At 39.7% G+C, this 23302-nt stretch overlaps 1 protein-coding gene across 4 annotated transcripts in view; it reads right to left on the minus strand.

Moving 5' to 3' along the window:
• Positions 1–23302, minus strand: part of TMEM108 (transmembrane protein 108) — a 263053-nt gene that overhangs the window by 134062 nt on the left and 105689 nt on the right. For 3 of the 4 annotated variants that reach the window (XM_081072359.1, XM_081072354.1, XM_081072355.1), the window contains exon 3: positions 2765–2850. In XM_081072359.1, the coding sequence (XP_080928485.1) occupies positions 2765–2804 (40 nt within the window). In that variant the 5' untranslated portion in view covers positions 2805–2850. The remainder of the gene's footprint in view (positions 1–2764; positions 2851–23302) is intronic. The other variant, XM_081072356.1, reaches the window with a different exon arrangement.

A 23302-nucleotide genomic window follows, 5' to 3' on the forward strand; every position in this document is an offset into this window, starting at 1 on the left:
GACATCTGTGAACACAGTAGGTACTCAAGAGGGTGTAGCCTCTCTGAAGATTACAATGCCTCATGAACTGGCTCATGTCCACTAGTAAGTAACTGCTTGGTTGGTTTGTTTTCCTTTTTATTATTAAACATATTCTCTGTGGTAGACTAAAGATTAAAGATGACCACAAGTTCTTACTATTCTGCCCTTTGAGAGGAGGAATCCAATCCCTCTCCCCTTAAATCAGGGTTGGACTTCGTGACTTCCTTGGCTAATGCAATGGAACTGAAGTATTTATTCTGGGACTTCTAAGCCTAATTCATAAGAAGTCTTGGAGGTTTTGCACTGGCCTCATAGCCAAGAGCTGCCAGGTAAGAAGTCTGACAACCCTGAGGCTACGATGTTGCGGGAAGGCGCACTTTGTCCTGTGAAAAGGCCTCAGGGAAAAAAGATGTTGGCTGTCCCAGCTGTTCCAGCCTCCAACTGTTAAGAGTCATTTCAGCCTGGATCCCAGACACTGGAGCAGAGTCTCTGCCAACCCCTGCTCAAATTGATTCGTGAGCAAAATAAATGACTGTTGTTGCTTTCGGCTACAAAGTTTTGGCGTGGTTTGTTACGCAACAAAAGATAACCAGAACATTCTTTATCAGGTTTTCTCCCCCAAATTCAAAACATTAGTTTGCTGAATTATGTGAAGTAACATATTAATTCATATTGAATCTGTAGTTCTCAAGCCTATTTTAGACCCTGAAAAAAACATTCTGTGTGAGGACAATGTTAACCCAGGCGTGACTCAGTAATTAGCTGTCCAATGACATACATGAGCTATTTTGTGTGTATGCGTGTGTAGGCATGTCAGAGTTTAAGTTATCTGCGCTTTTTCTATGTATCCAATTGCTCTTATGAGAAGTTAAAATGCTATAAATAACAGCCCTTCATCTCAGTGAACTTGTGAAAAACTATGCTTTGGAGTCAGACTAATTGACCTAGTGCCCAAGCGCTCCACCCTCCCAGCTCTGGACAAAGCTGGCCCCCAGCCCACACTCAGGTAAGCTAGTCATCAGGATGGTTTATCAAAGGCCACTATCTACCTTCCTCCTAACCAGCAGGAAATTGCCTACTCAGGCTGCCTGCATTTCTAGGCAAACTTGCAATGGAAGTGTCAAGACCAAGTAGATTTCTGCAGCTATTCAGACGATCTTTGAGGAAAACCCCTTCACCTTTCACATATGCTCCACTGGGAAGGAGGACTCTTGTTATAGCATAAGACTTGGCTCTGAACCATAGAATATTCTTACTTGATGTCTTTCAAATAATAGTTGACCTTCCACTATTAGCTTGGTGCAAAAGTAATTGCGGTTTTTGCAATTATTTTTAACCTTTTAAACCGCAATTCCTTTCGCACCAACCTAATATTATGTAAATTTAGGGGCATATAATCAGCATCGGTGAACCTGAACATTTTGCTGCCTCCCAAATTCACTATGCTCTTTTTCATTTCTTGTTTCTTCTGCCTGCAAAGCCTGCCTCCCCTTCTTGAGGGAGTATGTGTATGCGTGTGTGTGTAATTTTATTTATCCTTCAAATATCCCTTCACCCATCAAGGTAGAGTTAATCATTTCTTGATGACATTGCTTCTTCAATCTGTAAAGCCTTTTCTCTAACAAGCAAGCTTATCATTTAAGAAAAAAAAAAAGGCCACAACAAATCCACAGTCCTATAGAATACATAGAAAAAGAACATGAGAGAATCCCTGTAACTCTTGGCGAAGTTCCACTGGGCTGAAAACAGGCTGACGTGGTCTGTGTTTCTGGGATTAGAATTCAGTAGCAGAAATGAGTCAATTAAAATAACAACCAGAATGCTGTCTGTAGATAAAGTGCTTTGCACTGGGGGTGCAATATAACCTGAATTGCTAAATTCTAAGGGCCAACTGATTTGCATCTCAATCTCTTTTCATGTTATTTTCTTGGCAAAAGCTAATAAGGAGCCACTCAGCCTAGAAAAGACAGGTCCTCTATTTACCTCAGCAAGAACCAGACAAACACAATGGACTTCAAGTTTTCCTAACTCAACGGCTTTTGTTTGACTGGCAGTGGCCGATGCCTGTTGTCCCAAGCGAGTCAATCTGACATCAAACTCACCAACTGGCATTGGTTTTTACATTCGTTCGTTAACAATTCCAGTCCCAAAGGCGATACAGGCTTAACTAAGCGGCCACTGGCACTTTGTGGCAAATCCTCAAAACACAGAAGCAACATGCAGAAAGTCATAATGAAACACTCTTCATTCTACCACCGAATGTAAAGAAACCATATTTTTACTATTCAGTATTTAAGAACATGCAGAACTATGCAAAACATTCTAAGTCAAAGGCTGTGTAAACACTACATGGTTACAGGTTGTATGTGACAAAATCCACAAAACACAGCCTACGATTCCCTCTCCACATGAATGCACTCTACAGAGGGTCACACAGGAACATCCTTTATTTTGCCACAAACACAAGAGCAATAATGTTTTTGACACTCATTCTTGAATTAACCATGATTAACATGAACATTTAGAATTATTGCAAGAGTCTACATTACAGCTGATACCCATGGCAATGGAATAACTTAATGCTTGATATTTTAAGTACCTAGACAAAGCAGAGGGAAAATTTACTGTCCAGTCTCATTGACCAAACCCTGGTCTTCCCCCAGAAAGTGTATAAGTTTTTGGCACTGGAAAAACAATGACATTGGTATATTCTAGGAAAAAAGCAATATAAATATCAACTTACTTAACAGTTGGCAATAGAGGGCCTGTAAACTTCTCTTCATGGTATCATCTGGTCCTTCTTGTCCTTCAGTTTATTCATGATTCTGTCTAGGAAATTGGGAGAAAAACATTGTTACATCTGGGGAACATAATTCAAGTCCATAATCAGAAGGAACTCCACTCAGCAGAATCCTGGTTGTAGAGCCTAAAACACCCGATTCTGAAGGGGAAAATTCTTGGAATGGATACACCACAGTTTCATTTACAACAGTCTATGTTATACAACTTCCAATTAATCAATTGATCAAATCCTGAAACTACACACTCCATTGAAAGAAACTTATACTGGTAACTAGATAGAGAGTAAGAATCTGGATTTGGGACTTTTGAGGGCTTTCAATTAATCTCCCTTGAGTCTCTAGTTTTGAAACAGGAGAAATAAATTTCTAATCTCATTTCCACTACGATGTCACCAACCAACCCCAAAAACTTCGCCACACTGGAATTATATTATATTAAACAACTTTTCTATTAGTTTCTGATTATAAGATACGTCTAGTACAGAATATTTGGAAAATATAGCAAAACTGAAAATACAGATAAGAATACACAAGAAAACACAAATTACCTACCCCCAGCCTTTCATGTGTGCACTTCTATGGGTCTGTCTCATTTTATGTATTATACATTCTAATTTTTCTCCCTAGCAGCTGAAACATCTCCCTGTGTTGTGACTATTACTTTGCTACTTTCTTTTCAATGGTATATAGTCTTTAGGATAAATTCCTAGAAATGGAATCACAAGGACACAATTTATGGCTTTTAAAATACAGAGGGTGCCAAAAGAATTATCCACATTTTAAGAAAGGAAAAGATTGTATTGAAATTGTGATACTTAATATATACCGATAACAAAAGATGAATACAAGTCACGTGTATATATTGCTTTGGCACCCCCGTTACGGTATATTGCCAAATCGACCTTCATCAATACCAGTATATAGACTACAACCTACCCAATGATGAAAATTTATAATTTCTTTCCACCTTTGCCAAGTAAACAGGCAAATATTCCATCTCATTGCTTTAATTGATATTTTATATGTTTATTAATCATTTGTCTTTAAAACGTTTTAAATTTACATTTGACAAAGATTTTTTATCAGGGTCCTGACCCTTCTTCCTGGGTCCTTCCGTGCACTTCCCTGTAAAACCTAGTTTTAGCAAGAACCCCGCTAAGTCATTTAACCAGAACCCTCCACCCTCACTATCTGATCAGGTCCCTCATTCTCCACCACCCGCAGGAGATGGTTCCCTTGGTCTGTCTTCAGGAAGAATCCTGAGAGGTCAGGTTAGCCAGTACCTCCCTGCTGTTTCTTCATAGTAATACTCCATCCAATGACCTCCAACCCTGGCCCTTGCTAAATTCTCACTTGCCAGTGCTGTATTAGGATTTGAGCCCAATTTCTCTCCCACACTGTAAAATCCCACTGCAGGGGTCCCTATCTCTAGATGGTCCAGAATAAAGTCTGTCCTACCATCTTTAACAGGTGTCACTGAATACTTTATTCTTGAACATGTTCTTTAACCATTCTCTACTGGCATGCTGGTGTTTTGTTTTTTTTCTCATGATACTCAAAGTGGAACTGATTTATCTTTATTTTTTTTATTGAGCTATAATTCATGTGTCATAAAATTCAGCCTTTAAATATATAATTGAGTGGTTGTAAATGTATTGGAAAGTTGGACAACCATCACCAGTATCTAATTCCAGAATATTTTCATCACTCTGAAAAGAAACTCCCATGTTCACTAGCAGCCATTTCCCATTATCCCATCTCCCCAGTCCCTGGCAACTACTAATCTATGGAGTTGCCTATTCTGTGCATTTCACAAAAATAGAATCATACATGTTTTTTTGTGTGTCTGGCTCTTTCACTTAGCATGTTTTCAAGGTTCATTCATGTTGTAAAGCATGCTGGGTTTTTTTTTTTTTTTGTCTTTTTTTGTACTACACTTGATCTTAGCCAAAAGGCCGAGAAGCGATGTTTTTTTGTCTTTTTTTGTAAGAATGATACATACACGTGCGCGCGCGCGCGCGCGCACACACACACACACACATTACCATGGTTAGAAAGGCCTTCGTTAGTCCACGATGACACAAATAATTGACTGTATTTTCTTTTGGTATTTTTTATTTCCTTTAGATCTGTTTCTGGACTTTGTATAGTGTTTTACTTCTCTGTTTGTTTCCACTATAAGTATTGCTTAAATTACTCTTGGTAGAATTAGTCCTTCATTTTTACTTTTCTTTTTAAGGTTTGTCTTGTTCTTTGAGCTTGTTTTTCCCCCAAATTAATTTTGAGTTCATTTTATTAAATTCCAGAAAAATAATCATTGGGATTGTAGTTGGAATTATCTTCTACTTGTCTTATTAATTTGGGAAAGACGTGATCTCTTCCAAATCCAAATGTGGTGAGGAGGAAAATAAATATGTTAGATTGTAGCTCTCAAGATAAGAAAAACTCTTTTCAGAGGGTGAGAAATACCCTTTTTTGGGGTTGGAGGGTGGGATAGTAGCTCAATGCTTTCTTTGGTTAGGAAAACGAAAGGACCCTCCCCTCCTCCCCCCAGTAGCATCTGGATGAGTAAGATGGGGAGAAAGATAGTTAAATTAGTCTCCATTATAAAATAATAGGTTTGGGTTCTCAAAGGCTAAGAGGGGTTAAGTGATCCAGAAGTCAGAGAGGCTGAGATGGTAAATAAGTAATGTGGAGAAACAGAAAGAGGCAACTCCAAAAGACAGCCGCAGGTGAGAGCTAAGAATAAAGGATAAAGTGAGAAATTCTCCACGGGATGACCCGTAAACTTTAAGATGTGTAATATTTAATTTTTCATTGCTCCTTTTTTATGCTGTTTGTACTTACATACATCTGTCTTCCTTCTCCTCCACAATCATTAGCTACCACAAGTATCCTGAAAACCTCAGCAAAAGTCTTACACAAACCAGCCTTGTACTGTGGGCGCTCAGCTGGGCAATGAAAGAGTAGGCACTGTGTCTCAAGTCAAGGGTGCCCAGGAACAGAGGAACCACCGGAGCCATGAGTAATGATTAGTGGGCATCTATGGAGTACTTAGGCTATGCTACATACTCAATAAGTGTACAGTGCATAAACGAATGAATGAATGAATGAATGATCAAGTAGAGGAGAGCAGAGAAATAGCTGCAGTCTACATAGATCAAGAGGAACATATGCCCCTCAATCATCTCTGGAAGTGCTTAGAGATTTTTGAGAAATGGTCAGACTGTCCACAAAGCATGGAGTAGAGCCAGTTTATTCACATATCAAGAAACAATTGAGCCCATAAATCTGAGATACTGGGACCATCAGTTACACAGGGCTATCCCGACTACAAGTACTGTATGGCCTAGTACTTATTTCAAACTCATCTTTATTTAGGTCCTTCTGTGGAGTTTTATATTTTTTGCCACTGTGATGGAATTTGTTTTCCATTATATTTTCTAATTGCCTCTATATGAAAATGACTGAGTTTTGTATATTCATTTTGTGAACTAACAGAACTCCCTGTTGCAATAATGGCTGAGTCACTTGAGTCAATTGTGCTGCTTTGGGTGGATGGTAAACCACCATGAGATTCTATCAAAGGCCTATTTTTAACTGTATAGTAGGAAACAAATGTATCTGGTCCCTCATAATTTAGGAGCTCCAAAGATAACAACTAGTTTTTGCAATGAAATCTGAAGAAAGCACGGAGTTTTATAGCCAAAAGGCTGAATAAAAGCTAATGATGAAAACATTTAACCAAACATGCAGAGACAGTGGCACAGGTGGGGACTTCACTGATTATTAGCTCAGAAGAAACAAGGGGTGCAAGTAACCCAAACAACTCATTTCTTAAAGAGAGCAAGCCTAATGGAATCCTACCTCTCCATTGGCTTAAGTGGGATAGTTAAATCCATTCCATTGACTCAGGAGGAAATTTCTCTTTCATAGACCACTGTAAATCCTCCAATTAGAAATGTCCATGTAGCAAGGAAAAAGTAATAATGAGCCAAACAAAAAGCTCTGATATTTGATACACAAACTGACTTGAAATGACAAGTTCATAGAGAATAAGGAAGAATAGCCATAAATGCTCTGGAAAATAAAACCAAAAAATCTCCCAACAAGATGGGGTTAGATGGTGAAGGAGCTACCAGCCCTACCAGACATTAAAACACACTCTAAATCCTCTATAATGAAAACAATTTGATCTTGACGCATGAATAGATCCAATTTTATATGGAAGCTTAGGATATGATAAAGGCAGCATACCCAATCAGTGGGCAAAACAATGAACTTTTAAATAAATACTGAGAGAATGGCAGAGTCATATGAAAAAAGATAACTGTGCTCATTCTAAATACTACATATCTACAGCATTAGATACTACATAAAATACTACATAACTACAGCATTAAGTTCCAAATGGACCAGACATTTAAATGTATAAAAAGTAGAGCATACAAGTATTAGAAGAAAACATGGGTATATGCTTCTATTACTCTGAAGTAGAGAAGCTTTGCTAACTGTGAATGAAAGTTTGAAGCAATAAAGAAAAAGATAAACTCTATTACATAAAAAATTACACAGTAAAAAATTGAAATTAAGTAAAAATACAAATGAAAAACTGGAAAAAAATGTTCAACTTATAACAAGCAAAGAGTTAATGTCCTCAAAACTTATTTGTAACCCCCAAATCAGTTCTCAGATGCTTTAGCAATCTTGCAGACATGTGTGAAGTAGTGAAACATATGACTTGTCCAGGGGGCCGTGTCCCCACCTGAGGTCAAACAAGGCAACAATCTGTCTTCTCGTTTCAGCTCTCATACTGGGAACAAGTGTCCTTTCTCCACGTTCCTCAATGCCATGTTTTCAGCATTTTTGTGGGTTTTCCCCCTGCTATCTGTCTGAAATGGTCCCCAAGCATAGTGCTGAAGAGCTGTCTAGTCTTCCTCAGTGCAAGAAGGCAGTGATGGGCCTTACAGCCAAAACATATGTCTTTGATAAGCTTCGTGTAGGCATGAGTCACAGTGCAGTTGGCCTGGAGTTCAAAGTGAATGAATCAACAATACATATTAAATAAGGTATCTTTAAAGAGAAACACATGAAACAAGGTTAAAGATTGACCAGTTGACAAAAATGTGACCAGAGGCTCGTAGGAACCTAAACTAACCTTGCTTTTCCCCTAGGAGCAATGGTTCAGTATTCACTAAGTACTCAAAACAACTATATAGAACAACCACGAATAATGAGAACCAACTGTATTTGAGTTGAGCTTTAAAATATCTTGTGAGGCAGAAATGAAGATGACCAACAATCTAGGCCAATGGTAGAAATTGATCAAAACAGAACAATGGCTCTACATCTCCCTAAGACAAGGGAAGATCTGATTCACCTGGTGACCAACATACCTTAGGGAGCCCTCTAGGAAAATAACGAGGGGGAGGGGAATGGGAGAGTTGACATTATCAACTAACATCACAGGCTTGAGAAGAAGTTTGGAAAGGAGCAAACTCCTCCATTTTACAGGTGGGGACAGAGACACCAAGAAGTCAAGTACTTTGCTCAAGATCAAATTGCAAGATCTCGAGACAGTTTCTTGACTTCTCTGATCTTTGGATTCCTTGTTTGTAAAAGGGGTAAGAACGGTACTTAATATGCTTGTTGCAAAAACTGAGACAATGCATACAAAGCACTTGCCCCAGTGCCTGGCACACAGTAAGTGCTCCGGGGGAAATTAGCAACTATTTCTAAAGAGCAGAAGGCATGATACTGACTCATCAAGCCAGAGCTCACCAACTGTCTCTTAATTTTGTTTCTCTTAAGCTAGACATGAACCAAAGGCTTTTGGGCTACTCCCCCAAAAGCCCCTTTTGTTAAATCCAGTGTTTCATTTAAATTGGATTTAAAAATTACACTTAGGGGTATAAATTTAAATTTAAGTTTTTTATAATTTATACCTTTGTCTTCCTTAAAAAGGATCTGATGAGGCTTACTACTAGGTGCACCTTGTACAACAGAATTATTAACATATCAAAGTACATTAATGACATCAGAAAGGGGATCCAAAATTATGTGGAGGAAAGTGGGGATTAATTTATTTACCATCAGATGCGAAAGGACATTTTCTTTGGAGCTTCCTGAAAATAAAGGCAAAAAGGATAGCTAGCATCATTTTATTTTTTTCCGGCTGCATAAATGGAAGAACATTTTTTATTTTGTTTAGAAATACAAATCTTTTCTGCTACTGACGTCTGATAAAAGATCATTAGACAGATTATCTATACATGGGGCTGACACCTAAATCAGAGGACTACTGAGAGAATTAAATGAAGTAAAGCCCCCACTGGGTACTTGGTACATCGTATGTGTCTCTCCTTTTTTGGCGAAGCTAATGGTGTACAGACATGACATTTTTGGTTATTTGGGGATAAAGAAGGCTGAGAAAACAGAAGGAATCAATTGATATTCAGCAAGTCATCCCAGGGCGTGAGCATCATGAGTGTTGGATTATTTCCGGAAAGCAAAGAGAAGGCTTCTCAGGCTCTTATGCCATAACTCGCAAAAGGTTGCACGTGTCCGTAGGGCTGGGTTTGGGTTATAATGGACTTTTTACAGTCAAATTCTTTTGATACAGATGTTTTACATATTAAACACAGGAATATCCTTCACTTCCATAAAGAGAAAATAGATGTTCTCTTTCATTTTTCTTGACACTTGTGGCTCTTACAGCCGCCCTTCCCAATTTTCTCACTTTTGTGTAAGAAGTATTTCCCTTTCCTCCGAAGCAATCATCAACAGTGTGAGCACAGTTATACTGACTGTCACTTTGTTTGTAGGGAGCATTGGGGCTCTGCTGAACTAGGAAGAATAACAGAATAGTGCTTTTTGGCTCCAGCCAAATGTCAGCAGGAAAATAGGTCTTTTTTTTGTTTTTGTTTTTTCTTAAAGAAACTGAACGTCCTCTCAAAAATGTTTTCCCTAAATTTTCAAGAGAAGCCAGACATAGAATCTTCTTACTTAAATATACTAGCAATTGACTCATGTGGGCCAAGACCACACGCCAAAAGAAATAGGACTGTGTGATTTCCGATTTGACAAGGCTTTCCTGATGCAGAACCCGCATGAGCACTGTTCTAGCAAACTGAGGAGCACGGTGCCCTCCTGTGGAGAGAACCCTACTGACAGGGGAAGCAGGGCAGATCTACCCCCACGGGGGGGGGGGGGGGGGGGGAGGGGGAGGGAAGGGGAGGTGAGGGGCTCCCTTCACCTAGTCCTCCAGTGGCCCAGGGCTCCAGGCTCTCATGCAGTAAACTTTAGAGGATAAAAAACACCTTCAGTAGAGCCTTTTGCCTCTCGTCCCCTTCATATTTACGTTTCTGAAAAATAAAACACTGGAGGTGTCAGATCTACCGAGACACTGAATTCCAAACACAAGGACAAAGATTGTTCAGCTCCTGCTAAGGAAAAGCCTACAAAAGGGAATCGACTACCAGCGTATCTCATTTTGTTGCATTTCACTATATTGTGCTTCACAGATGTTGCCTCTTTTTTAAAAAAATTGAAGGCAAGATGTTCCACCAGCAAAAAGATTAAGACTCACTTTACTGTGATACTCGCTTCATTGTGGTGCTTTGCAATGAACCTGCAGTATCTCTGAGGTGGGCCTGTAATGTGGCTTCTGCTTGAGAGCTGCCTGAGTGAGTGTTCCTCCACACCAGCTGGGGTTTATTTGCATTTGTTGGGGAAGGGTGTCCTGCTGTCCACAGCCTCTGAAGTCAGTAACCGAGTAAAAACAGGACCAGGAGCTGGAGGCTGATTAGAATGGCACAGACCTCCTTCCGGCATTCCGCTGTATGAAGACCATTTATCTCATCTGGGGAGACAGAAAGGTGCTTGGGCACGGTGAAGAATACATACCACCACACTGCCCCTTTTCTGGTTTGTTATTAAAGACCTAAAACTGAGGTCAGGGAATTAAATGATATTGTAGCAATGGCAAATACTAAAGGAGCATGTTCTATCATTTTGACTGCACTGCTTATGAAAAAGATTATTTCTTCTCCACAGCAAACTCATTTTTCTTTTGTAGTGTCTGAAAAACATCTTCAGAAATTGAATTTGGGGACCTAAAAATATGTGTATTTCCTTTGGGTCGTAGGCATTTCTTTTGAAAGATGTGTCAACTTTTTACAATGGAAAGGGAGGCAAGGTCACAGCAAGTTGATAAAACTCTTATCAAAATGTTTTACATGTGGAAGGAACATTTAAACCCATGATGGATGCTTTGAACAGGCAACACAGGCAGTAATTTCAGTATGCGCAATTATTCACAATATCATAGTCATGACTAAATTTTAATTTAGACTTTAAACCCTTTTTTTCAATTCCCCTTCTTTAGTTATTCTCATCCCACTTCATCCACCTAAAGGCTGTAATTCTTGAGCTGGTATAAAGACAGTTTTAATCTGTGGTTCTGGTTTAATCTTTCAAAATATGTATGTAATTTACGCCAAGCGATGCCACAAGATAGGTCAAGTCTGTTGAATGTACAGCTGGAATAAAAATTACAATGAAATGAAAAACTATGTGGGCAAGAGGAGGGTAGGCCAACATGAAATAGCAGCATCCATCACCAGAAGGATATGGATTAAGGTCACAGGTAAGACGAGTGCAGGCACGCTCAGCCACCTGGTAAGCCATGGGATCCAAGCATTGCTGCTGATTCTCAACTTTATGCCTTGCTCCAGGAAGCACGAATGAGGTAAAACATTTCACCTGTGAGGGCCGTAGTAGCTCACTTAACTATCTTGATAATTCTACCTTGCTTTGATGACAGGAAGGGCTAGAAGAAATATCCAGAAATGCCAAGATTGGTGTTCCCCAAACCAGCTGAGGGTCAGAATCTTTTAAATTTCATTGGGGAATATTGGGGAACAGTGTATTTCTCCAGGGCATGTCAGCTCCAAGTCGTTGTCCTTCAATATAGTTGTGGAGGGCGCAGCTCAGCTCCAAGTCCCTATTTTCAATCTTTAGTTGCAGGGGGCGCAGCCTACTATCCCAGGCGGGAATTGATCCGGCAACCTTGTTGTTAAAAGATCGCGCTCTAACCAACTGAGCCATCTGGCTGCCCCCAGAATCTATTTTTAAAACAGATTCTTAGGTCTTTCTCTCAGGAATTCTAATTCCCAGGTTCTTAGATGAGGCAATTTGAAAAGGAACCCAAGATGGTTCTCCTGATAAGCCAGGGATGGAAACCAAGAACTAATCTAGCAGTTCTTAACCCTGACTACACATCAGAACCCTGGAAGAACATATTAGACCAATTAAATCAGACTCCCACTGGATTCTAACATGCAGTGGTCGAGAAGCAGGGATCTCCAGCCCTGCGTAAGAGAGAACTAGAGATACAGTGAGGCCAGTTTCACTTGTTCTCATTCCCGGCAGTTTCATGAGATATGGAGGAAGTGGGATGATAAATGAAACCACATTTGCAAGTTATATTCAAAACAGAAAATGAGTGATTCAGTATTTCTTAAATATTTAGCTCTACAGCCTCTCATGCAATTCAAGTTTTTAAACAACGTGAATGCTGTGTGAGCTCTCTTTGGTAAACCTCTGACTTTTCCCTGCTACTTGCTTCATAGGGATGCCCAAGATGAAGGAGCTAACGTCTGAAAGGTAAAGAGATTGAGGTTCAGGGAAGACTGTATGGAAGCCACACGCACACCAGGAGCCTGGCATAAAGCTGACACCACCACAATCTCTAAATCACTTGTTGCCAAGGTGGTGTGACGCTCCGTTCCCTGAAGACTGCACTCATACGGAATAGTAAGTAGCTGGGGCTGCAAATTCTGAGTGGCAGCAGTGGGGAGAGGCCACACTTAAAGGGTCCTCTTCCCTGTGGGGGACCACAGCCAACAGCACAGAGAGAAGCAGGGCAGGAAGATATAGTACCAGCCGCAGTGAGCCTGGAGATCCATTTCTTTGGAAAGTATGAGTGTGAGCACGTGACAAGCACTGTGTTAGCAGCAGGGGCTGGGAATAAAAGCAAATGTGACATGGTCTCTGCCCTCAAGGAGCCTGCAGTTTAGCAGGGGAAGAGGACATCACGTCAAAAATCACTCAGTAGCCAGTTTTCTCCCTACCAGTTGCATTAGACAAATCATTAAACTATATTATAGCAAATTATAACAAATTAGAGAATGTGTCACTATTCTTCAGTCTCAGCATCCCTACCTATAAAACAGGCATCACAGCTATGCTGTAAGGATGTTTTAAGAATAAAATGACATTCCTATCGCTTCAGAGGAAGGAAAAAGGATGTCTCCTACTGAGTAACAAGACAAGGTTTTTAAAGGAGATAGAATCTCCACTCAACTTTCAAGGTTAAGGAGGATTTCAAGAAGAAGGTAAAGGTAGAAAAGTTCAACGATGCTGAGTGAGGATGGTGAGGCAGGAGTTTGAGGATGAGTACACTGAACAACAGAAAAGCTACCAGTGATTGCTTTAAAATTCCTAAGCAATACATTTTTGGATATAGTGCGACTGGGTCTCCAGCTTCTCAAATAGTGTCAGGCCAAAGTTCTCATCTTCTGGGGGAGGGAAGGATATGGAGGACCCTCAGGACAGACTGATGGGAAGCAGCAGGCAGCAGCTGGGAAGCACAGGGATGCGGGCAGGGTTCCCAAGGCTAAATCTTCCCAGATCAGAACAAAATAAATGCCTATGAACCATGAGATGGCTGGAATGTCACTGTCCTGGAAGTCCCAGACAGCTACAGGACCCCGAGTCATTCCCACTGAGGTTTACACAGCATTCGGTGGTACCAAACCCAAGTTTACGCTGGATAGATCTGGTCAGATAGCTGGACCTGCAGATCTCCAGGCTGGCTAACTATGTGGGCTCTCTCTCGTCATTTCAATAACTTCACAGTCATGTATCCCCATGGTTCACACCAGTGGTCCTCAAAATGTGGTCCTCAAGAAATGACTCTGGGTGGTGAACACACGATGTGATACATAGCGATGTGTTACAGAATCGTACCCCTGAAATCTATGTAACTTCACTAACAATTGTCACCCCAATAAACTTTAATTTTTTTAAAAAATGTGATCCTCAGACTACCAAGCACACAGGAACTTGTTAGAAATGCAAATTATCAGGCTCCATCAGAGATCCACTGAATCAGAAACTCTGGGGGTGGGGTCCAGCCATGTGTGCTTCACTAAATCCTCCACCAGGCACATTAATGTTTGAGAACCCCTGCTTTGCGGGGAATTTCTGAACACATTTATTATGTTATGGCAGGAGTTTACAACTGTCATTTTCAAAGGACCAATCATTGTCATCTTCAAAGGACCAATAAATAAGGAAAGAGGGAGCTGGAGCAGAAAGAGCCATCACCAAGGTCTCTTTCAACTGTAACATACTATAATTCACTGATTCATCAGTGGGGGAAATGGTTACAGTTCATTAGCTCAAATGGATTGTTGGTGTTAGCATTCATGGATCTTGCTGAGTGTATTAGCAGGGTATGTCTGACTTCTAACGGCAAATTTAGAAATACCACCCATTTCCATTATTCACCTTTTTGGACTAGTAATATTAATGCTGTATCAGTAATGCCACATGAAGAGGTTGTATTAAAACATGGGCTTTGTGGTAGAAAAACCAACAAAATAATTGTAATGTATTTGTCTCTTCTGTGGTTATACACAACCAATAAGATGTAGACCTTCCATCGAGTTAAAATTCTGAACACAGGCAGCCAGAATTGATTTAAATAATTAAATCCTAGAACAACTACTTTCAAATAAAACTCTCATCCAAAACCTGAAAGACTTAACAACAACAGCTAATACTTAAAGGTAAATCAAATGTGTAAGCCATTTGTACCTTGCAAATCAACCCACATCAGAAATCTAAAATTCAGAGGTATAAAGTTAAAGAAAATTGAGCTATACCTCAAATAAGTCAAATTGGAGATGAATCAGGATTTTAAAAAGAAATTGGATATCTGTTTTCCAGTGCTGTCTGTCTCTTCTCAAGCTATCGATCCACACTGACATTTGGCTACAGGCTTTCGAAATTAGAATACGAATTCTGGGAAGGGAGAAATTTTGTCCTTCTTGTTTGCTGCTGTACCCTCATTGCTTAGAATATGATCTGGCACACAGTAGGTGTTCAGTATACTGATTAAATAAGTGCATGAATGAGCCTACAAAACTGATGTAGGAAAATTCAAACAGAATTTTCTGTGACGCTAGAAATGTTCTGTAAGTTGTATCATCTCTTACACTAGCCACTAGCTACAGGTGGCTACCGAGCATTTAAAATGTGGCTAGTGTAACTGGAGAACTGAAGTTTAAGTTTAAATAGCTGCATGTACCTAGTAGCTATCATATCGGACAGCACAGTTATAGGGGCTTGGGAAAATATGTGTGGGGAAAAAAATAACAAAAGAAAAGAAAAACGAGTATGTAATGCAGAAACCTTATCTATTATTTCTGACACTGGGAAGTGGTTTCAGTAAGAGCAGCTTGGGTGGGCATTGCTTCCTGGGCTCCAGCTTCTTTCCATTTCCCCTTCAACCACTAAAGGCTATGGAAGCAGCTGTTGAGACAGGAAGGACGAAATTTCAGATACGACGCACAGCATCTGCTCTCTTCTCCCACCAGGGACAGACACTACAGTTGGAGGAGGACATGGCCGGGTCAAAAGAGGATTATGAAAATGCATAAATTTATGGTATGTGTGCTAAGTTATTTTAGGAAAGGAGTAGCTCTACATGGCCACCATCATAATTTGAAACTATATGTTCTGGAAAGGGACACTGTACTTGTTTCGTAATTAGCTTGTTAACTCGTTTCCATTTTGATTAGTAGGTTCCAAACTCATAGGCTACATGGTAAGATAAAGCTCCATGGAATCCCTACTCAAAACAGCTTTCAGTATTTTGTCCACTCAAAAAAAGGACATGCAATGGTATATTTTGTTTTTGTTTTTTTTAACTGAATTCTATTTTGGTAGAAGCAAGAAGAAGCATTAACCTTGCCGTAAGTCCACTACCTACCTATTGCCCACGTGAACTACGCAGCTAAGTCTGTTTGGTTGGACCACTGAGACCAGAGCTATCATCTGGTGGCAGCCAACTCAAATTTCAGGTAAAAAAATCTAGAAAGAAAAACTCAAGGAGGAAATACAGGAGATGAACTCTCAATATTGAAACTAAGACCAAACTTCTATGAATGACACAATTGTTCAGAGCAGCATTTCTCAACTTTTTCATACTTACCCCTTTAGGAGACTTTTTGGACATTTTTTCCCCCTAAATGTTCCCCCCATGAAATTTTAATACCATAGATATGTTTGTTCATGTGGTGTATGTATATCTCTATTTTATGCAAAAATAGTAAATACAAAGCTTACTATTTTGATTTAATGCAGAGTTAAGAATGACTAAATAAACATTTAGAAAGTTAAAAGTTAAAATGTTATTAACATTTAAACTTAGGTATATAAATGTATTTACTGAGTAACCTAATACAATTCACTTATATAAACTATAACATATGAAATTAAATATGCAAATTAGTAATTTACGTAATTATATAATAGCAATATAATCAAATTTAATAAATATTCAAAACTATTTATTTTTCCCTCAAAAGCAAAATAATTGAGAAAACTAAATGAATTTATTACAGATTATGTTTAGTAAACTTAACTTTGCCTTATGTGAGTAAATAATTTTTAACTTAGCTCTCTGCTAGATATTGTTGGTATTTTTCTTTACATATATGATGTAATTAATGATGGGTTGGATAATTTTTGTAGAATAATAAAATGTAAACTATTTTTATTTAATTCTGAAGACTCAAATTACACACAAAAGCACTGAAGATTAAGCACAAACAATATCCACAATGCACCCAGCAGGCATAAGCAAAGCTATGTAACTCTGACATTGAGGTGTTGATTAAAAGTACTCCAATTACAATCACATCAATTTGTCATAATTTTGTAGCACTGCATATAGTTTGTTTCTTCCATGAACTAAATGTCAGTGCTGTTTGTATGATACCCAAGAAAACCCAGTGAGAGAAATTATATACCAAGAAATAAGATTTGTTGGAGAGGATTAAGCTTTGGAAGGTCACAAACTATGGCAATATCTAAGACTTGAGCCACCCTACCTCCCCTTCCTCCCCAAGAACCAAGTTCCATATCCTTGAGGCAAAATTGCTCCGGTTAGGAATACCCAGTTCAAGAGATACTGTGTTTCCCTGAAAACGAGACCAGGTCTTATATTAATTTTTGCTCCAAAAGACGCATTAGGGCTTATGTTCGGGGATGTCATCCTGAAAAATCATGCTAGGGCTTATTTTCCGGTTAGGTCTTACTTGTAAGGAAACATGGTATATAGCAAAAATTATTTCAATACATTGCCATATGACACAGAGTAGAAGTAAATCTATGGAGATGTAAAGTCCACGTCATTGTGCCCTCAGGCCTCAATTCTACCTGTCAATATAAATAAAAAAAGACTCTAAGCTTCAATGGCCTTCCCCTTGCCTGGTTCATTTCCTTTTTCTCCATATTCCTCTTAGAGTTCATTACTCTGTCTCCTCTTCTTTGCTAGTTAAGTGCGGGCATTCCTGCCTATTCTGGCCTCCCCTATTTCCTTTCTTGTTCCAAACTTTCTCTCTGCACAATCCCTTCAAACTCCCACATTTTAGTTACCTCTGTATTAGTTACGCCTCTGAGGATTCCATCTGCCTGCCTGAAAACTCCTCAGAGAAATACTGCTCAAACCTCAAACTCAATGTGTTCAAAATAAGATTAATAAGAACACCACCTTGAGTTCTCTATCTGGTAATGGACTTACTCTCTCAATAACCCAAGCTGCATTTCTCACCCTTTACATCTTACCAAGTACCAAATCGCAATGTATCGTTCCTTTGCGACTGAAATAGCTTCCTAACTCTTCCTCTTATCTCCAAGCATTGGTTCTTCAATCTGTCAAGCCTGGGCATCTTTGGCCATGGGACATGCACAGATCTCAGCAAAATATCCAATTGGAAAGAGGAAGAAGCTGGATAGGGTGGGATAGGGGGTGGGGCTGGGGAAACAAATCTGATTAAAAAGGCTGGGCCTTTTTAATTAAAAGCTGGGCCACTCTGATTAAAAGCTGGGCCACTCCAGCATGTGAGCACGCAGACAAGCAGCCTGGGTGCATCAATAGTAATGTTGAAAATAACAGGGCAGTTTCACCAATCAGTTCATTCACAGCAGGACCCAAGTTCTGGTAGACAGTTGAGAGTTGTGGTCGAGAACTGCTGATCTCCTGCCTTCTATCTCTCAGTTTCTACAACTCAGATCTCATCCCATACCACTGCACTCTAAATTCTTCAGTGGCTCCCTCCCCACTGGGCAATGACAAGGGTATGAAGTATGAATCATCACCAGCTGGAAGCAGGAGGTTGGGTAGAACAGCTGGCTCACGAAGCTCCTGCTTCACGAAGCCTATCAGAGGTGATCACAGGACCCAGGTCTGAGACAAAAACCTAAAATTAAGATCCCTCAGGGGATGATGCTTCCTTTTAAGTTTAACCACTCCAGAGAGTATCCTGTGTTCTCTATGCTCTCCAGGTGCAATTCCCTGAGTGGGAACTATGCTTTCATGACTCCATTCCTTTCTGATCCCGCCACCTAGAATGCTGTTGGCTACTTTACCCTTTCTTTGCCTATCCAAACTCTGCTCACTTTTCAAGGATTGATTTAAATATCATCTCTTCTGTGGACCTTGATCAAGACAGCTTCCTGGGTGAGGAAGGAAAAGTAACGTGTTTTTGTTAAACTTTCAAACAAGTACTTTTGTTAAAGCAGAGTCAATGGGCTAGACAGATGGGCTGATGTGAGAGCCGGGCTCTTGTCTGTCTTGTTCTCTGCTATTTCCCTAGGGCCTAAGAACAGCATCTAGCACACAGTGGGTAATCAACAAATATCTGTTGAATGCATGAATTAGTAGAAGTATATAAAGATGCAGCAAAGTCAGATTTTATGAGCTAAATGACATTTTGAATCAATAATTATAGTTGACTGTATTTTAAAAAAATATCCATGCCCTTTCTTGGAGGAGAAAAGAAAAACATTGATCTCTGATGGGCATATAGCATTAGTGAACAATAAACCTTCGCCGTTTTAAGTTCCTTAGGTCTGGAGGTCTTTTGTTACTATAGCATAACCTTACATATCCTGACTAATATAGTGGTAACTGGTATCAGGAATAGCTCCTGCAACAATAAAATGCCCTACAATGTAAGGCACTGGCTTGGAGCCAGGCAGTGGTCCTGTGCGGAAACTCTTAGTGGAGCCTGGAAGAATGGCAGGCCATTTTGCAGTAGGAAAACATTTGCTACAACTGTCAGCTGTGACAATGTAGAATACACATAATGTACCTAATGAGCTTGTTGCTTTAGGTGAAGAGGGTAAAAAATGAAACGAACAGCATCCTTTGATTTCTGTTGGCTGCATTTGACAAGGTGCCACAAGCAAGAGATGATTTAAGAAACGAATACTTTTGTAAGCAGAAATGAAAGGGACTAAGAGGCCAGACATTCCAAGTCTTACAGGATTAGAAGAGGCAACCTTTTTACAACCCAAACTGTCACAGGAAAAAACTGAGGAGACCTTTGAACAATGAAGGCTAATTAAATCTCAGGAAAAGAACCAAATTAAAGGTGTGGACTTCATAACCTTAATAAAAAACTCTAAATGCCTTAAGATGGCCCCCAGGTGGATAAAAATGGCTTAGGAAAAAGTAACCAAAAGTGTGGCTCGCTCCCAAGAAATCTAAGGTACTTAACTAAAATTAAGTCTAGGACGAGAAGAAGGACTTCCTTCCCTGCCCACGCTCGGTGATGATCTGTTTGGCTAATGAAACGTGAGCAGGAGTGATGCGTGTCAATTCTGGGTTGAAGCTTTAACAGCCAGTACTTAATTAACAGGAGAGTATTCTCTTTTCCTTCCACCACAACACTGGCTGTCTTCCAGAGAGAGGTTCCATTAGCCTCGGTCTCAGAGTAAAGAAGATAGTAAGTAGAGCTGTAGCCCATCCTTGTTGGCAGGTAGCATGAGTGAGAAATAAACTTCTGATTGTCATCTACTGATATTTTGTGGTTGGTTGCTGCCACAGCATAAATCAGCCTACTTTGACAGACACGGCGACTTTTAAAAACATTTCTCAAAACTACAAAGAGGGCTAGTTCATCCTGAAAGGTGAAAGTTTGCTCGCTAAACAAAGTTAGTAAATAGTGGGAGAACACAAGGATGAATTTAAAACCTAGTTATTAAGGCTACGTAGGGGACTGTGCTTTGTTAAAACTGATTCCGTTCTCTGATTTTGTCCCCCCCCCCGGCCCCATTTCTCTTCAAACAACAATAGCTGTGTTGCTTATGGTATCCCCACCCCAACCCTCAAACTCTATTTACAATGGTACTACTCAAAAACATATTCTGTCATAGCCTCCAAATATTGCAAATGAAAAAAATGATTTGATATTTTGATCACTAAGAATAAAAATGAACCCGACGGACATATTACATTTTTTTCTTTGCAAGGAACCGCTTTTTAATTGAAATACCAGCTGTCAACAACTGATAGAATCATAGTACGTGTGGCACCAATGGCTACAGAATGTGTTGAACCCTTAGTTTAGAACCTCATGTAGAAGTGACAGCTGCTAATGACACCCAACATGGGCCAGTGTTCCTCTTTCTTCACGAGAGCGGGAAGATGGCACACACTACGGGCGCTGAAGACCAAGCAGCCAGCACAGTGCCTGGCACAGAGCATGTGATTAGTAAATGTCAACTTTCTTGTACCCAGACTCCCCTTGCCTCTTTACTGGAGCTATCTGGCTGATCAGATTTACTGTCACTTAAGGGTTTCAAACAGACAGAGCAGGTGATTTCTCCACAAGCTTCTACACAAGCTCAGTTCCTAGACAAGCTCAGTTTTCTAGACCAGGATGGTTCAGTGTCTCTTACAGGACTGGCTCCACTATCTTAAGAAGCTTCATAACAGTGGAAGGAGGACTTAGCAAGAACAGAAGGTAGTAACGTCCAACAGAGATGAATTTAATTAGCTCTTCCCTCACCCTATTTTTGGGGGTCTTGCAATATTCAGAGTAGTTCAACAAATGAAATTTCCTATTTTTCTACCCATGAGATACCTCTGGAATTAAAAAAAAGGTCATTGTTCCTCAGTAGGAAAATATCTTACATGGCTTAACTATCAGTTCTTGCCCTGATGTAAATAAAATCAGGCTTGACATATTAAAAGTCCTAAAGGCCTACATCCTGGATATTAGCCCCTTGGTCCAGGTGCTCTGACACAATTCTATTGCCAAAGGTTTTACGCACATCCACAAAATTGCGATCTTTAAGGCCAGAGAAAAAATAATTTTTCATGTGGTATCAAGTTAAAAGTTGCGATTTCTGTTGCCATGGAGATGGGATGTTTCTTCCAATGCTGGCCTTTTGCTGGCATATGAAGCCAGTACTATAATCAATAGGAAAGCAGTACTTCATTTTCCACAACCCTCTTGGGGATAGGATTCCGAGAAAAAGCATATAGAACCACATTTTATGGGCCCTAGATGTCCACGGGTAGAAATATCCCCTGTGAAATACTAGCATGCCCAATAAAATACCAATCTATGCATTCAGCATGCTCTGCTCAAGGATTCACTAAATGTTGGATTGTATGGGCCACTCTTTGCCTCCTATCAGCTCCTCGTCAGTGTGTCTTTCTTTTGGCCACATCTAAAAAGTCCTTCATATGTCAGGATTGCTTCTTGATCAAGAATCAACCTGAGTTGGGAATTCCTGAGACCCCGGATTTTGGAATAAGGGTAAGGGGCAAAAATGAATCTCTCTAGGATACTGTGTCTCAATTTGTGTCAAGTAACCTTCTGTTACTAGATATCTTGGTAACGCTTTATTCCTTCTGTTATCGTTTAAGCTAAAATCTCTCGGGTTTTGTTTTTCTTTTGATCATTTGATCTCTTCTTCCCCACAAAGGAACGAGTTGGTAGAGAGGAATAATCATTTAAAGCTTTTCTCAATATAATAAATAGATGAGATCTCCTCTTACTTCTCATGTGTATATATTGAATAGTCAGCATCAACCCGCTGTAGAATTCCACTTTCAAAATATGGTGATTCAAGCAGGGTCTGTATTTATACATGTTTACCCAACAGCAGAAAAGTCCTATTCCATGTATAAAGGTCATCTCCTTCCAGAGAAAAATAAATGGAATAAAAAGGGATCCAACAGATATGTGCCTAACCACTAGATAAGTCAAAGTGAATGCCTTGGTGTCATCACAGGTCAACTATCCCAGAACTAGGACTCCGAACAAAGGTATGGGTAGCAAGAGGAATGGGAACCAAGGCAGAGGTAACACTGTGTGTTCACCAAATGCGTTTCTTCCTTCTGCAGGCCACAGAGTTTCTCTGCAGTTAAGAGGGGTCATGTGACTGAGTTCTAGTCAAGGGCCTAGATACAGATCCACATATCTCTATCCTGCTGATTCTCTATTCTCTTCCTCATTTCCCTGCCAGGTAGATATAGAAAATCCAGTGGAGGGATGCTGAATCTGAGAAGATGCAGACTTACATTATGGAGAAATTCTAGGTCCCTGAATAAATGACTAAAATAAATATGTGGAATAGGACCCTTCTATCTCCCATCCCGCCAACAATAAATCAGGACATGAGTGATAAACAAACTTATCATACCAAAACACTGAGATTTGGACTTTTTGTTAAAGCAATTAATATTACCTATTCTAAAACAAGAAGCTAAATGGATTCTGAAACATGGTTTCTTCTGTATGTTCAGCCCACCTTAAGGAGCCAAAGTCTTGAACTAATCTTAAATTCACTTTGGGATTTTGAGGTAACTCTTGGTAGATGGACACTGCTTATTCAGCCTCTGAGCTTTAGAGCCAAGAAGCAGTATTCTTAATAGTTAGTACAAAGCTGGAAATGATGGTAAAAAACATAACTATAACTTTTCCCCCTTTATTCCCCAAATCCTCCATATCTATTCATTCAAATCCTCCATATTATTCATTCAAAAGGATGAATAAAATAAATAGGACTGCCTCTAAAAGCTGGAATGCACAAATGCCATTTCAGGGTAGGGTGGGGGAGGACAAAGGAAGGAGAAAGGACCATCTGTAACATCCAATCTCTTTCAAATTATTCACTCATCGTTTATATGAGTTTGTCCTCCTACAATACCACTTTTCATTTTGCAAATGTGTAGTGTGCAGACTTTCCTGGTTCAATGGGAAAGGTTTCCAAGAAAATTAAATGTCAAGGCTGCTTGGCTTATTGGTTTTGTTCTATATAAATTCCCTTTTTAATTCAGCTTTGGATAATTATATTCCTCAGCATCAATGTGACAAATTAGCTTCAAT

Source organism: Rhinolophus hipposideros (genome assembly GCF_964194185.1).
Source record: "Rhinolophus hipposideros genome assembly, chromosome: 14".
In the NCBI taxonomy this organism is placed as follows: Eukaryota; Metazoa; Chordata; class Mammalia; order Chiroptera; family Rhinolophidae; genus Rhinolophus; species Rhinolophus hipposideros.